General features: G+C 37.4%; 1 protein-coding gene across 2 annotated transcripts in view; it reads right to left on the minus strand.

Moving 5' to 3' along the window:
• Window positions 1-6193: 6193 nt before the first annotated feature.
• The window catches only part of LOC135461840 (mucin-like protein), a 72071-nt gene continuing 60379 nt past the window's right edge, over window positions 6194-17885 (minus strand). Inside the window, exons 28-34 of one of the 2 annotated variants that reach the window (XM_064739087.1) lie at window positions 14958-15092; window positions 14462-14581; window positions 13959-14028; window positions 13344-13393; window positions 13011-13098; window positions 10443-10599; window positions 6194-7917 (exon numbers count right to left, since the gene is read on the minus strand). In XM_064739087.1, the coding sequence (XP_064595157.1) occupies window positions 7789-7917; window positions 10443-10599; window positions 13011-13098; window positions 13344-13393; window positions 13959-14028; window positions 14462-14581; window positions 14958-15092 (749 nt within the window). In that variant the 3' untranslated portion in view covers window positions 6194-7788. Of the gene's footprint in view, window positions 7918-10418; window positions 10600-13010; window positions 13099-13343; window positions 13394-13958; window positions 14029-14461; window positions 14582-14957; window positions 15093-17885 lie in introns of both variants that reach the window. The other variant, XM_064739086.1, reaches the window with a different exon arrangement.

The raw sequence follows: 17885 nt of genomic DNA on the forward strand, positions 1-17885 counted from the left end.
TCTGGCTCTACCCGGTCTCTACGGTCTTCCCACCGTAATTCTGGCCACCGTCGTATAAGTGAAATATTCTTTATGTACGGCGTAAACACCAATCAAATAAGCTTCACAAGGTTCACAAGTTTTATACATGCCCGTCACACTGGGTGTTAACAATCAAACAGAGCTTATCTCCGAAGTCTGTCTGATTCCTTCAGCATTAGTACAATCCACAATCCATCATCATTTCAGACCCCAGATAAAATCTCTTTCATGACACGGACCACATACGTCATAGTGTAATTCCAACTGATTGAGTGGGTATATATAGGCAGAAATGTCCTTCACAAGATTCGCAATATACATGTCCAGCGGACACAATAGCTCAATGTGTTATACATCAGACAGGAGTACGGTATGAGAATAAGACAGAAAAGCTAGATTTATCAAAAAGATGTTAGATTTAACAAAAAGTCAGTTAATTCTATTATTGCAACAGATTATTCTGTTGAATATATCACACAATTTCTGTTAAATCATCATAGAAATTGTATTAGACTCTATCAGGATATTATGTTGAATATTACACAGTATTATGTTATCGTAACAGGATACATTCTAGCATCACTCAGAAAACAGACTTTCTGTTAAAATTAATAGATTATTTTTTTAGTGTATACACGTCGTACTTTAGTGATTACTCTCAGAAAACATGTGCATTTACGTTCCGAACACGTACCGTGAAAAGAAGCGGAATAAGTACACCAGTACACGGTTTTAAAGAGACTTACCAGACAAGCAAGGCCCTGTTACACAAATACGTCACAAGATGACTGCCCATTAGCGCACAGTGCGTTTACGTGACAGTACGCAATGAGCTTGGTCTACATGCTCCACCGATAAAGCTTACCACAGATCGAACTGAAGACTTTAATACAGATGCTACATATTAGCGGCACCACCTGTGCTTTCATTGGAATCGAATCCGACCGTAGCTTAGATTAACCTACCAAAATATTCGCAAATGCTGTACCGTCTTACTTATGCAACCATGCGAGTTACACTCAAGCTGGGTGCATCATGAATTGTTATAGATCGAAAGATTTATATTCATCAACGTTAATTGACGTTATTTCATAAACAACAAAATTTTTTTGACAATTCGTCATTCTCAGACAATCCTAATCTTTAAATGTTTTGTCCTACGTCTGTTCCGTGTTCAACAAAATAGCGGAGAACTGGACTGTAAAATGTCTATTGGCAGTATACATATGGAAGGAGATGAACAGGATCTTTGCGCACATGTTGGATTTGTATAATGAAAACTGGACCTGGTAATTTCAAAGACTCGCCACTTACAGCTGACAACACGGTAATAACCGACCATCAGTTATTAACGCCATTAACATGATATTTGTGATCGCAAGATTTTAGATCCTTTCAATTATGACCAATATTCAGCTGGCTCTGGTCAGAGGTAGTAAGTAATATTTCACCACAAACTATGTCCTATAATAGGCCTGCCAGATGCCTTGCATAAATACCTGCATTACCTGGAGAAACACGTCCAGGCTACAATAAGTGTAAATTACCCATGTAATAGCTGCCACGGAACACTCACGTTATAAATGTTCTTCTCGTGAATCAAAGCGATAGGCATGTAATTTGTTTTAACTTCATGCAATTTTAATATATAGACCTAAAACATATTTCACCCAAATCTACAGCTCGCCTTTCCAACAGTCTTCTCAACGAAACTGTCAAGCTTCGTCATGGAAAGCCAATGGAAACCATTAAACTCATAGAGGGGAAAAACACTCGCTCTTCACTCTGAAATTTTGTAAATCGTTTACTGACCCCAAAGAAACAATTGAAATTCCCTTGAACCCAAACTAATGACCAGACCTTAAAGAAAAACATTCAAGTTTGTCACGGTAGAATATAAATCGTCAGGAAACTGAACAAACTCCCAGAGAACCAGTTACCAGCAGCTTCTCTAAGAAACTTTACAAAGCAACGCGCCAAAAGGATACAACCCAACTTTATCGCTAAACAAAATAAACCGTTAAGAAAACAATGCGTTGCTAAATCTTAACAAATATTAAAGGCCTAACAAAAAATGTTCACAAATGCCTGAAAAAAAATGCTACTCAAATTTGGTTACAGAACCTTTAAATTACCACACCCTTCAAAAACCATCCAACTGCGTCACGAAACCATACAAACCACCAGCCCTAAATCTTACAATCCACCACAACCTTAAGAAATCATCCAACGTCGTCAACAAGTTGCATTGTGTGGGTCTAATATTTGATCTAGTGTCTGGAGAAACCTATCACAATTCTCCCGATTATCATTACGTCTTGCAGACTAAACCACTTTGGTGCGTCCTTTCGCAAAAATAGGCTAATTGGATTGTTTTGTGTCTGATTTATCTTGTAACAATTAAGCCCTGGATATCTATAAAAACTCGCCAGTTTATTTATTCACATTCGCGGTTGCTGTGACATGTATACAGTTTTTCCCTCAACCAATTACGAACAAGTTCTCAACGTTTCAGACACTAATTTTAACATTTTACATGTAATCTGAAAGTCCTGGTCTGCAAGTTGAAACAAGTTTGAATTTGAATGAACGGGTTCATTCGAAGGGAGATGAAAGAAATTTAAGTGGAAATCTGGAGGTATAGGAAAGAATATTTAAAAGTTCAGCCTGGACACATCTGACAGACGCGTGTTTAGGAATAAAACCAATTTCAAAACATTCAGCAGACTGAACGAAAAAAACGAGAGCTTAATGGTTACCCGATACAAGGGCAATAACTGCGTCGTGATATCGATTCCACAAAACAATTTCCACTACAAAACATTCACAATTTCGCCTGCACGCTTTTGTTCTTCATCCGCGTATTGTGCCCGATGATGTCGTGCCACGAATAGCCTGTAACAGGGGCCTCCCCATGGAATTGCGGTTGAAATTCACAGAATTATAGCGACTTGGGCTGCTCACCTAGTGTGTCAATTTAAGGCTGTATCACGCTCTACGGATGTACTCTGTATCGTGAGGTGTGTAAAACACATTCTGTTAAAACACCCATTCATTAGGATTACTCGGCATAAGACAACGTTAAGTGTGTTCTGGATCATCAAATCTTGTTTTGGCCAAGTAAACGAATAAGATATATTCAGGTGATAAAATTCACACCAGGAAACCCAAAACACTAACAGTTGCTGAGATCAAGATATGACATACGCAGGCCAATAGGTCAGAACACTACTTACGTGCCAGGAATGAGTTTATCATGTTCGCCTCATAAACCTCACTTAGTTGCTCATGTACTCCGCCATTTATTCACCAACGAAAGGAAAGTTATGATCATGAGGAGAGGAAACTGCAAGGTCAGGGAATAAAAGGGAGAAGACGTCGTACTTAACAATTTTTCAGTCACATGACGTCGAAGACGTCCTTGTCGAAGAAGCGCATGTGCGTGTAAGGTGCCTCCTTGTTGCAGGACGGATCTCAAACTCTTTTATCTGTTGCTGCTTCACTGAAACGACTTACCGAAGGCAAGTGGCCTCAGATCCCCATTAACTTTCCATAAATGACAATGTTAACGTTTAACGTCTCAAACATTCCATGGCCAATGAGTTTTGGTGCATAACTGACCCAGCCTGTGAAAAAGCAGTCACAAAAATCTGGACATAGTTTGACCATCAAAATCTGGACCTTTCTATACGGGCAGTTGGGAAGGGTGCATAGCAACGCCAAGGGGACGTCACTCGCAGCCTCATCACCTATCTCCGTGTGTCCTCTCGCCGTGAATTTCAAACTTTCATCATTATCACTCATACCTGCCTAAAGCGGAGACAATTTCCACCATTTTGATACCAAGCATGCACCTGTACATCAAAATGGCAGACTTTACACCAGAAAATACACAGAATTACGAGATATGGAAGTGTTAATTTGGTCCCGATTCCTGTCAGGTCCCAATCCTTCCTATTCTTATCCTTCCTTTTTTAAGATCTTAAGTGTGACCCGACCCAGGATTGATCCTCGACCGACTACGAAGCGGACGCTATTGTCCTGTGGTTAGAGGAAACAGTTTTAAGAGTAGCGGAAACAGTTTTAAGAGTAGAGGAAAGCAGGTGAGGAGAAGAGGAAATTGCTCATGGAGTAGAGGAACCGATCAGGGGAAAGAGAAAATCGGACAGGAAAGAGAAGAAAACTATTTAAGGAATAGAGGAAATCAGCCAGGGAGACTAGGAAACTGGTAAGGTGGAAGAAGAAATCGTCCAGGAAAGATTGGTTTAGGAGAAGAGGAAAATCGGCCAACAAGAAAGTCAGTAAGGAAGAAGAAGAAGAAATCAACAAAGGCACTGACAGAAATCGGTCAGATAGTAGAGGAAACCGACCATGGAGAAGATATTGGCCAGGGAAAAGAGAAAACCCGTCAGATTAGAAGAAATCACAGGTCTTCTGCAAGTATAGAATAAATCTGTTGCAGCCAAGTCATATATGGCCTTCAATGGTCAAAAGACATCCTGATCCTGGATGGCAAGAGATTGAGGTGGGTTCGCTGGCTCAGATGGTTAAACACTGGTTAGGTATTAGAGCCAGGCCTTTGCTAACTGAGGTCGTATGTTCACAGCTCACTCTCATGTGTAGCATTTTCAGCACAGTCATGTATGAACACAACAAAAAAAAAGGAAAAATCTAAATCTGACATTAAAAATGTAAGTCTGACATAAAAAATTTAAGTCTGACATAAAAAATGTTTGTTTATTGAAACAAAAACAAAAATATATATATATATATATATACGTAGATATATCACACAGATGAAAAACAAACCAAAATCATCATTCATATTGTGATTATAAATGTAATGTACCTTTAACAAATCTGTTAAATCAAAGATAAATCGAATGTTGTCAGTGTAAATAATATACCTATTGGTAGAACTTAACATTCTATTATGAACTGTTAACTGAAAAGACGAATCTAAACAATCTGACGACATACAAAGCAACCCAGTTATCTGCCATTCATTCACACCGTTTTGTGCGCGAGCTGTATGTCTGTTAAAGAGAACTGGGAATTTACGCAAGGTACACCTTTATTCACACTATTTTTGACATTTACCTTATTTAACAAAATATTTCCATCAGAAAAAGAAACTGCTCCTTTGATGACATTATCAGTCTGGTTTTGCTTTCCATTTTGGCGCACCAGAACATTCACAGTCAAAGGAAAGTCAATTTACAGCTTACCTGGAACACATTTCCAATAATGTCTGACAAAAGAACACTGGCTATGAGCCATACGAAGTTCATTAACGAAATGGGCTCAAACACAGCAAATAATAAAGGCCTAATAAAACCTACAGAGCTGATCAACAAAATTCCAAATGACACGCTATAAATCATAGACCTTAGATCTACAACAATCTATTTACACATAAAGAATTATAAAAGTTTACCTGTTGTATTTTGCATGACTGCATCATTTTTTACACTATTTAGTGGTGATAATATGGCACTAAAAATATAACTTGCTTTTCCGTGTTATCCAAATAAAATGACACATTAGCAAGTATACACGAAAGTGTAGATTTCAATTACACAGGCCCTATAACCTTTAAAATATGTTTCCTTTGAAGACATCTCTGCACTGCACAAAAATATTATGAAAACAAATTTTTTTATAGAAATCACTAAAGAAAATGTGCTGCTATTGATGAAGACATATCAGAGCCTGTTCAGCATTTGCCTTCAAAACTGGAAACTGACATAAGCAAATACTGACATCAAACCCTGCATAGCCATTACTGTTAGATCTTGACAATGTCTAAGTATTTAATCAAGCTGTAGCATCTATTATGTACAATATATACAGAAATCTTTGTATCCACAAAGACAACAAAATCAAATGGATCATAGAAGTTTATCCTAGTCATGTCCAGGTTTGTGGGCAAGGGGATGGTGTATGAAAGTTCGACTAATTATTACACATGATCATAGGCTGACCATCACAGCATTTTTTCATCTTCTGACCCAACTGCACACTAGATTTCTTACACAAAGAACTGCAGTGTACAGTGTACAACATATGACAGAAGAATGCATGCCTTGTAATAAATCCATATAGAAATATGCACTGGTTAACATATATATATATATATATATATATATATATATATATATATATAGTGAGTAATAAGTTAATGCTGTTATTAAGCACAATGTACAAACCCTGTGCGCACACAAGCCACAAACCCTGTGTATTACTCCTAACATTTATACAGTGTATTGTAATTCAACCTTTTTAACAGCTAAAGCCCTTTTTTTCATCGGAATTTATGCACACAGTTATTATGAAAATGACCCCAAAATTGATCTGCTGTCAAGTACATGTCAGACTTCACTTTTCTTCTGCATTGCATGTCACACTTCAGTTTCCTTCTGCATTACATGTCAAACTTTAGTTTCCTTCTGCATTAAATGTCACTTCAGTTTCCTTTTGTATTACATGCCACACTTCCACTTTCTTCTGTATTATGTGTCACACTTCAGTTTCCTTCTGTATTACATGTCCATGTCACACTTCACTTTCCTTCTGTATTACAGGTTACACTTCAGTTTCCTTCTATTTTTAAGGTCACAAAAGTTTCCTTTTGTTTTACATTTGACACATCAGTTTCCTTCTGTATTATGCGTCAGGCTTCAGTTTTCTCCTGTGTTACACATAACCATTTAGTTTCCCTTTGTATTACATGTCACACTTCACTTTCCTTCTGCATTAGAGGTTACACTTCGGTTTCCATTGCATTACATGTGACACTTCCCTTTTCATTTATATAATGGGTCATACTTCAGTTTCCATACAGTGTTTGTTTTCACACTGCCCCACATGAATATGGGTAAGTGGGATCGAGCTACTTCAAAAAACAAGTATCTTTTTACATTCTATTTAAATCAGTCACATTATTCGTACATGTAAAATGTACACATAATTAATTTGAAACTAAAACGAAAATACAGATTAAAAACAACATAAAAACTAATTTACTACCTGTCTGGTTCTGTCAGATGTAACAAGGTGGAACAGTTATAAAATCATTAACTTCATACACAATCCAAGACCTAACTCAATCAAGTCAGTCATTACAGTACAATACTAACTTGTACCATGCATGCTCTGTCGGGCAGGTGAAAACAAAACATAAAAAAAGTTCGCATAAATTCATCAATACTTCAGTACTTATTATTCCTGTATTTACTGACATTCCACTCTTGGTAATGGACAATTCAAACCACTCTGGGAGGAAGAATTCAACTTCACATACTGGAATGTAAAAGGAAGCTTTTGGAGATCTCAATCAATGTATGTATGTAAATACTAGTTTCTATGCAAACAATTCACCAGAATTTGTATTTTTGTACTGCATTAAATTTGTATTCTTTTACGACTTGTGTTACAATAAAGGCACATTTACATTGCTAGACAAGGCACAAGGCAGTCTGGTATAACGAAACTATTCAGTATAGAGTCTAGGTTACTGGTTTTCTCCAACAGCACTGTATTATTATGTTTTTGAAAAAAAGTTTTGCACCACGAAAAATAAATCTTGTACAACAAAAAATAAAAGACAAATTCAATAAAAAATGGAACGCTCAAGTGTCTAATATATCAATTACCAATATATACATGTGTACACATGTATCAGAAAATCAGAAATCTGTTTTCTTCAATCACAGGTTGATTTCAATAAACAAACTGGGATACAGGGTGTAGACCATGAAAAAAATGTTAGAAATACTCGTTGGTACGGCCAGGTTTTGGCTGACCTCCATCTTGGCCTCCAGCAAATGAGGGGTTCTCATGGCCGGTCACATCCGGTGCCCTGAAGGCTGTTAGGGGCTTACTAGGATCATCCATCTGTAACAGATCAGATCAACAACATGTACAACTGTCTGGGTTTATTCCATTATTTGTATAATTTGTGTTTAATACTAAATGTACAGCTGCACTAAAACAAATTTGGTTCAACACAAAGAACTATGTCTTCTAGGTTGTATAGTTGAGATTCATTTCATTCCAAAAAAAATAGAACAGGACTTCAGTTGAACCCAATATGTGCCAAAACCTATATTCCTATTTACACAGTAGACAGGGGAAAGATAGTGGCAGTCAGTTTACCAAACCAACCTTAGCGAAAGGCTTCACACATCATCACCTCTATATCTATATGTATGTATCGACCAAGAAAAAAAAAAGAAACAGTGTATACAGAACAAATGGGAGTTGGAATATGACTGGAAGTCTGAGCTACAACAATGTATATATTGGACATAGAGAAATTGATAACCTGGTTACCATGGCAACTACAGAAATTGACAAATTTGAGGCTCGACGGATCTTCATTTCTACATGCAAACCAACTGGAGTTGTAGCCTGGATACCAAGTTGTACCTTTTATATAGCAGATAATGTGAAATCATGGCTATCTGGCTACCATAGCAAGTGTGAAATTGGAACCAGAACAACACATCACTGCTGCAAATGTAAGGCACACAACATTGTCATTTCTGTATGAATCCACCAAAAATTAAAACTACACATGCAGAACAACTACAGTTGTAGCCCTAACATGAAGTCATACCTATTTGCATAGTGGATATACGCAAATGACATTTTGATTACCATGGCAACTGCAGAAATCTATGTATCCACAAAACATTAAAGGTGGAGAAAATGTTAAAATTAGATGAAAGAGTGTGAAAAGTTAGTTGTAACTGTGGCCTTCAATATGTTTTCATCGATTTTTCTTTAAAGAGAAAAAGACGCTTGAAAACAACTTTTGTATGGTGGGTGTTTGAGACCACCTTTTGGTACATATAGTCTTAAGGTAATAATGTTATAAATGATTATGTAACACATGTTTAATAAACATTTTTGCACTAGAATTTATTCTTTTCAGCTAATAAATGTGTTCATACTGGGTTTTTGATCATATTCATATTTTTAATATATTCATAAATGTTATCACAATTAAGATTATATACACACATGTATGTTTGGATATAAAGACTAATTTACTTTGTATCACATTCTTATTGAGAATATCATTATACAACAAGGATAAATACCAAAAGGTGGTCCCAAATACCCACCATACAAAAATATTTTGAAATAGCCCTTTTTCTTGAGAAAAAAAAATTGAAAAACATATTAAAGACCATATTTGCATGTTTTGACCCTCCTTTATCAGATTTTGGCATCATTAGTATGTTTCCTGTTCCTTTAAAACTTCACATGCAAAAAAAAATGGAGATATAACCAGCACCTGACAGACAGATAAACAAAAACCACAATGCCATAACATACTTGGCACAAAGGGGGCATCAGAAAAATATGGAAAGACAGACAGACATGAGACCAGGGTGGTTACACTTGCTGCCATCTAAAGCCACTAGTAGTGATGATAATGACTGGTATGCATAGAGAGTCTGTGTATTGAGACAATGCAAAAATACCACATACATAAAGCTACTTGAAAACCATACTACTGACCCAGACATGTAGTGACATACAACAGACCCAGACATATAGTGACATACAACAGACCCAGACATGCAGTGACATACAACAGACCCAGACATATAGTGACATACAACAGACCCAGACATGTAGTGACATACAACAGACCCCGACATACAGTGACATACAACAGACCCCGACATCCAGTGACATACAACAGACCCGGACATACAGTGACATACAACAGACCCAGACATGCAGTGACATACAACAGAACCCCGACATACAGTGACATACAACAGACCCAGACATGCAGTGACATACAACAGACCCAGACATGTAGTGACACACAACAGACCCAGAAATGCAGTGACATACAACAGACCCAGACATGCAGTGACACACAACAGACCCAGAAATGCAGTGACATACAACAGACCCTGACATGCAGTGACATACAACAGACCCAGACATTCAGTGACATACAACAGACCCAGAAATGCAGTGACATACAACAGACCCCGACATACAGTGACATACAACAGACCCAGAAATGCAGTGAATTCTAGACACATGTATGCCCAAATAATCAGTATAAAAACCAACCACTGAAACCAAGGTCTTCACAGTGGCTGTTCTGTCAAGACTGCTGACAAACACAAAAACAAAAAACAAGCAATGAATCCTTGTATAAAGTTTCACTGAATATGTTCCATTTCTTTAAAGGTTCTTTCATCCATCCAACATTTCACAATAACGGATGGAAAGAGGTAATTACAGGACTAAAACAATACTCTCCGAGCACAGTTGGTTGAGGGGTAACATATGAAGCTAAAAAAAACAAGATTTCGAAAAAAAGAGAGAAAAGAAGCAAACAGAAGACCATGCCTTCCCCTCACCCGCAAATCATCATAATCGCTAACCCCAGTTCTGCTGCCGTTTTCCACCATCTCCAAGCTGTCATTAGGTGTGCGTCTTGGTCGAGGGATCTTCCCGCTCCAGCCCTGATAAACGCTGCTTTCAGCCTCATCCCCAGAGGCCATCGACACACCGCTGTAGGCTTTGCTGGTTTGTCGCATTCTGAAAGCAATAATGATGATCATGTTTAACTCGTTCCACAATGCAGAGGAAAAGTTCTATTAAAGAAATACAATCCAATGACAATGGTAGACTGACTATATATATATTTCAGTACTAATGGCCATTACACTGAACAGAATGCTTTAACACTGGCAACTATTTGGCTGCTAAAGCTCTGACACAGAGGTGAAAACTACAACTATCATCCTGGAACATCCGATGTCAAAGATTTTGACTGATGCTGTAACAAGACCCCACTCCAGAATTTTCAGATGTTCAAGCTTACATAAAGATCACATTACAACAATACTACTTCAGTTTCATCAACTTTAACTATCTCCTTGTCGTTGGACAACCACATAATGTCCATTATTATACTCATAAAGGGTATTAAACATTGAAATAGCTCTCGAATGAATTCTTGGTGGTTCAGTAAAGATTGTGGACCAATGGAGAAGTAAAACTTGACCATTTACATCAATAATTTGGAATGTTCCTTTCACATTTCTTGGAACAAGGGTAAGGTAATAAGAGAAACCATAACATAGGATTTGCAGAAGAGAAGGGAAACTGTAGATAAGGAAAGCGTTTCCTGCTGTGAGGTTATTTTTCCCTTTCCTTGTAGAGTTCATTTTCACCCCAAAACTTCATATCTGCTGTTCTTTTTCCCAACATTATAAAATTCCTCTTACACAGAACAACAAAAGAGAAGTTGTTCATATTTTTCTTCCAAAAACTTGCCCGGCCTATTTACAACATTATTTAAACTAGTGAGATTTTGAGTAAAACAACAAGCGGTACATGTACTTGTAGGTATCAAACATCTTTTCAGCATCTTCATTGAATATACTTATAACTGTTACTGTCTGGTACATTATAACCTTAATATCAATGACTAAATTGCTTGGGGAAGAGGGTAAATAGTTGTGGGTAGAATGTGGGCTTGCAGTCAATGGTCTGGAAGGCACATCACAATGAGGCTCCTAGTCACACTGGCTTGTGCTGTTTTAATGAATGAAGCCTTTAAGTGTCTGCTGGATAAAGCCTTTATGTGTCTGCTGGATGAAGCCTTCATGTGTCTGCTGGATGAAGCCTCAATGTGTTTGCTGGATGAAATCGGCAGGTGTCCTGGATGAAGCTTTCAGGAGGGTAGAGTTCTTACCTCGACATTTCAAAGCTCTCTGTGTTTTTCAAAGAGCCACTTTCGAGAAGAGAAGCGAAACTTGGCGAAGAATAGTCCGTTTTTTTGCGCCTGTGATATTGTTATACAAGCAAATTTTAAACAATACACAAAAGCTGATCTCAATACGGTTTGTTTGTTTGGGGTTTAACACTGATTATTTCGGTCACATCACAGCACTGTCTCATTATGGCACGCAACATAAATGTGTGGTAGTGCTTACTCACTGAAATACTATGCCACAGACACCAGACAGTAGCCCTCAGGTATAGGGACACCAATATCACCAATGCTTTGCCAGTCTCATTTACAATACAAATGTAAAACCTCTCAGTTAACACCGGGCAAATTTGAATAAATTAATCTAAACCAAACGGGAACGAGAACACAGATATGTGCTCACAAAAGTATCACAGCAGTTCAACCGAGTTGGCTTGCTTTCGCCTGGACTTTCTCCAACCCTCAACACTGTGATATGGAATGTCACTGGTTCAACATTAAAGTCGATTGATCAGTTTACCGTCAGTTGTTGCCATGGGAGCACACAATTTAGTTTCTGTAAATTCAGTTGGACTGGGTTCTCAAGGACTTATCGCTTGTTTTTCAGGAAAAATGATTTGTTAAAGAGTCCCTTCAACACAGAAATTTTTCAAACCTCACATTTTAATTTCATACATCATCAATATCCATAATAAAGCATTTCGTGAAGAACAATTCTGAACCAAAGGCTGAAACTTGCCTCAATCACTAGAGACCACTTGGTAGCACATAAAGGCATTGCACATGCGAACCTTTCAAATTGTGTTTAATCAAGCAAGTGTTGATTATGCCACGGATGATATACTGATGACCATGAATGCCACATAATAAACATAGCCCATCTCTATAATACCCTGCGTTCAGGTTAAACCAAATGGTAAATCATATTGCGCTTGTGCACATTAAAGGGAAACAACTCTTGCAACAACCAAGGGGAGATAATTTACACTTGGCAATATTAAACTGCCACACACGTTTTTATAGACCAAATCTCTATGGAAAATGGATCTGTAATATATAACAGACTCAATAAAGTTCTGTCTCTTTAACTACATACAAACAACAGTTTCACCTGTTTAATTTTTACCACTGAAAATTGAAACTCAACTTGATTTCAAAGAGCACAATTTGTGAAAAAAAATTGGGAAGAGTTTGCCAAAATGATAAAAACTTACAAAAACAGATCACTTACCTACAGCAACAGATCAAAATGACTAAGAGGGCTATTAAACAAAGACTTCCAAGCACAGATGCCACAATGATTAGTGTCTTTTTCCAATCTGAAAGGGACAAAGTAAAAATGAAACGATTCAGACTTCAATAACACAGAAATACATGCATTACAATATGTAACTTCACTTCCTATTTAACTCCCAAGTGGCACTGAGTTACAATCATTTATTCATTCATTCATATTAATGTTCAGTAAAGGTACATGCATCTTAAAATGAATGACCATTATCACAGTTTGCTAGATAATGCTAGCGTATCTGATAAAGTGTCAAGATATAATTAAAAATCTTACGATCTGCTTTCTCTTCTTCACAAGTTGGACCCGTCCAGTCTTCAGAACACCTGCACAAGGGAGATAATCAGAAATACTTCTGTTAAATCAATGCCCACAGAATGTCATAGTTTTGTCAGAATCATACGAAATGGTTATGTTGGTTATGACATTCACCTTGCTTTCAACATTATTCTGGTTGTATCACAGTGTCTCTAAGCAACACTGTTGTTCAAAGTTCTGAATCACAGAAACATGAAAGTTAAAGACATCAAATCTGACACTCTTTCCGATTCCGTATACATCCAAGGTGCTGGCAAGACCTTGCACTTTTCCTGATAAACAGAATGATAAATGCTTGTCTCACATAAACCCATACATATATAGCAACTGAAGGCAATTTTGTCATTAGGAGTTGTTTGACATAAGGGAAAAACAATCCTGTATTAAACAATGTACTCCTGAGCAAGGACTTGGCTGCTTTAATATTTCACTTTGCTAAGTATATTCCTGAAGGACTTCATTTTAATACATGTCAGCACAACACAATGTCCTTTTAATGTGCATACAGATATTGTTTGTCAGAGAAGTGAATAAGCAGTGCTGACATAATTCATAGCACTATATGACACTTACTTGCAGGCAAAGGTGTCACCAACAGCTAAACAGCTGCCACCATTCTTACAGGGCTTATTGTGACATTTATCTAAAAAGAAATTCACAAATTTCAATTCAGTGAAATAAGAATGTACACACAGACAAAAGCCATAGTTATTCAAGAAAAAAATAATTCAGAGGAAAGTGTTAAGCTCCACTTTCACAAAACTTACATTTTTCAGGGAAGACATATCAAATTTCATAACTCAGATTATGCCATGTACCCAAAATATTCCAAAAAAAAATTGCATTCATGAAATTTCCAAGTATGTCCAACCTTAAGACAATTCAGACAATGGCAGATATTTCAGCGAATATATAGACATTAATTTTTGGTAACCTACCAGTTGTAATCAAGCATTTCTTTGCTGCACTGGAACATGAATCTCCAGAAATTTAATAAAATCAGACATTTATGAGAATCATCTTGAATATAGGTTCAGGCATGTATGTCAATAAGACGGTGTTGTACTTCCACTCACCAACACACTGCTTATCTTCAAACACCTTTCCATTCTCACAGTGACAAGTGAAAGTGCCAACGCTGTTCACACAGGTTGCTGTCCCACAGTCATTCTTATTGGTCGCACATTCGTCAATATCTGCCAACAACAATCACAATCCTTTAATTCAGAGATGCATTATTACATCACTAAAAGCTTAAACTTTTTTCTACAATCAACACTTAACACAATCATTCACATGAACTGTCACTACATTAAGCAAAAGCTAAACCAGCCATTTGTTAAATTAAACCCAATGAAGCCAAATTAAGCTTAACCAAATCAACATATTTAGTTAGAACCTTTACATAAGAATAACAAATAAGTTCACAAAGGTTGATTTCATTTGCTAAACCTTGCGCTACTGCCTGATCAAACATATCTTTCCTCCTTATTCCTCCAAGTATACACACATAGTTTTTCACCGTTTATAGGATCAGCTTGTCTCTCTTGAATAAAGGATTTCCCCACTCACCATCACAGCGACTGCTGGAGAACTTTGATGGTTTATATCCCTCTCTACATTCACACCGGAAAGTTCCATTAAAACTGTGACACTTGGTGGACGTCACATGGCAGTCGTTGAGGGATTCCAGGCAGAAGTCTCTGTCTACAAAGTGAAATATGCCCCTATGATATATTTATTTGACAGTAGTTTAATGCCTTTCTCCAGAATTTCATACCAATGAAAAAGATTTATTGTTATCTAAAGAGGAAATGTCAGGATTTCCTTCACTGATACATATGATATTTTCACTCAGTTAGATATCACTTTTGTTATTACATTTTCAACCTTTCACAAGAAAAATATTTATGGTATTCAACCTTCACCACGTAATATTCTATTTATTACATGGACATGTACGTAAAATGTCAGGAATTCCTTCAATGACAGATATTACCTTTGTTATTACATATCGTATCAACCACAAAAAGAATGTCAAAAAGACATTTTGTTTTATCATGTTCCCATCTCAGCTCAATGGGGGTGAAATCAAAATATAAGTTTAGTCAACTTCCTGTACGTGGAATAAGAAATGACGTCTTATAAGAGGTCATGTACAACATCATGCTATATACATGTCTGTGAAGGACTGCAGTGAAAACATTCAACATTAAAAGTACAAAAAATCATCATATTATCAAAATAGATAGTATGTATATTATTTATTTATTCCATTTGTGTTTTACTCCGTACTCAAGAATATTTCACTTATACAAAGACGGCCAGCATTATGGTAGAAGGAAACCGAACAGAGCCCGGGGGGAAATCCACGACCATCCGCAGGTTGCTGGCAGACCTTCCCACATACGGCTGGAGAGGAAGCCAGCATGAGCTGGTGTATATTATAAAATAATAAATAGAATAATGCACACTGAAGGCTGAATACCATAAATATTGCTCTTAAATTCTTGTTAAAGGTGGAAATGCTTTCTCTTCTTCACAAGTTGGACCCGTCCAGTCTTCAGCATTTGCATTTCGTGAGTTATTTCCACTTCTCCTACGAGCAATACTCATGGTATTCCACCTTACCTGTGCAATGTTCTCTATATCAAGACGAGGACTTGCTACATGTAAGTACTGATCTGTCTCGCTTATATCACAACATTGCCGAATCCATGCATTAGACCAACCCGCTGCATGCTTTTCCAGAATTAGCATGATTTCCATGGTATGACTTAATCTATAATTACCCCTAAGTGTACACCTTTAATTAGTACCCTGAAAACCATGTAAGTAAAACAGTTTTGCAACAAATATTTTGAAAGACACCAGGGTTGTTTTAGATCTTTGAAAAGTGTATACAGCATAGTGACTGGGTGATACGATGACCTATTTTTTCTCACATAATGGCCACTGTAGATGACACAAACACAGTCCCATCTGGTCTGTCTGCCATGAACTGGACATGGTTGTACACATGGAGAATTTGGCATGGTTTCAAAGTCCACAGCCTGTAAATTTTTATAGCCAAGTCAAGCAATTCCGATTGCCACACGAGGATCCATGCTGTCAGACCAGCGGATTGTGAGTTGTTATGACGAACTAGAAAAGTGTGTTGCTCAACACTGGTGAAAGTAATGATTAAGTTAATGAACAGGAAGGCCACCCTGTAGCCTCATGGACATTATAGGGCAAAGGCTAGAGGCTTCCTACAGTTCGTGTCACTGTCTGCCGTTCCAAAGAAGCAAGTAACTAAACACCTTCTGCATTCCGGGGGTGAAAATCCCAACTTTTTCTTTCCTCTTCATCTGGTTTTTTGAGGGGGATATCAGCCTTGTCCTTTGGCCTTTTCTTTTAGTAAAGGCATGGTAGAATTGGCAAGTCTCAACCATGTACGACTACGATCAATCTGCTCCATATTTTCTAAATTTTTGGCACTTTTAGGCCAGGTATGTAACCTTACAGTATCCTGCGTTGTGTTACTGCAGTCACAAGCCACATTTGGGCATGGAATACTCTCAAAATTAGCTGTAAAAGTATAGCGATTGTCTCCCACGGAATTTCTGCCAGCAACCTGCGGATGGTCATAGGTTCCCCCGGGCTGTGGTAGTAAGTTTATGGGTGCGAGAATATTAAAGCAGATTGCCAAGGGTGAACAAAAGATCAGCAAGTTACTTGCAAGCTTTGCTACATGTGTGACTTGTGCAGCATAAGGAAGACAATACATCTTCAAAGACTACAACTAAGCAGGTTTTCAGTTTTTCCTTTCTATAATAACAAGACAAAAGAAGCCACATTACAAATAACTTTTATACTGATAATTCCTGTGTGAATTTACTCACTCAAATGGTTCAACTTCTCAATGACAGTGAACTAGACTGATTGATTTGTGTTTAATGCCGAACTGAAGAATTTTTACTGGTAATGGTACGAGGAAAATGGCGCACTCTTGCAAACCAAACCTTAATACCGACCTTTGTCAAGTACCTGATAAACATCTTGACTTTAAAGCGCAGAGCAAAGCAGAAAGTACTGCTTTCTGAAAACCCAACCTCACTGCTAAACGCCATGATGGTTGCAGTGTGCAGCTCTACAAAATCTGACCCAGCAAGGTCCCTCACCAGCAAGAGGACTGCCAACAATTCTGCCATTTAATACAATAAGAAACAACCATAATGGTATTGCATGAAACCAACTTCTATTAATCTGCATGAGAGAAAATTAATTCACTTAAAGTAGGCCTATAATAGCATTGTAGCTTTTGTTATTCAATGCGCAGTATAACTGTTCAGAAAGGCAAATATTTACCGAACATGGCAACTGCTGTAATCTAGTTTAGTATTAAATAAGCTATTTACTTAATATGACAAGTGAGAAATGAATCTAGTTCAGCATGAGGTAAGTGTTCACCAAAGTGACAACTGACCAGTATTTACCAACTGATATGATGTTTATCAA

Source organism: Liolophura sinensis, chromosome 1 (assembly GCF_032854445.1).
Source record: "Liolophura sinensis isolate JHLJ2023 chromosome 1, CUHK_Ljap_v2, whole genome shotgun sequence".
NCBI lineage: Eukaryota > Metazoa > Mollusca > Polyplacophora > Chitonida > Chitonidae > Liolophura > Liolophura sinensis.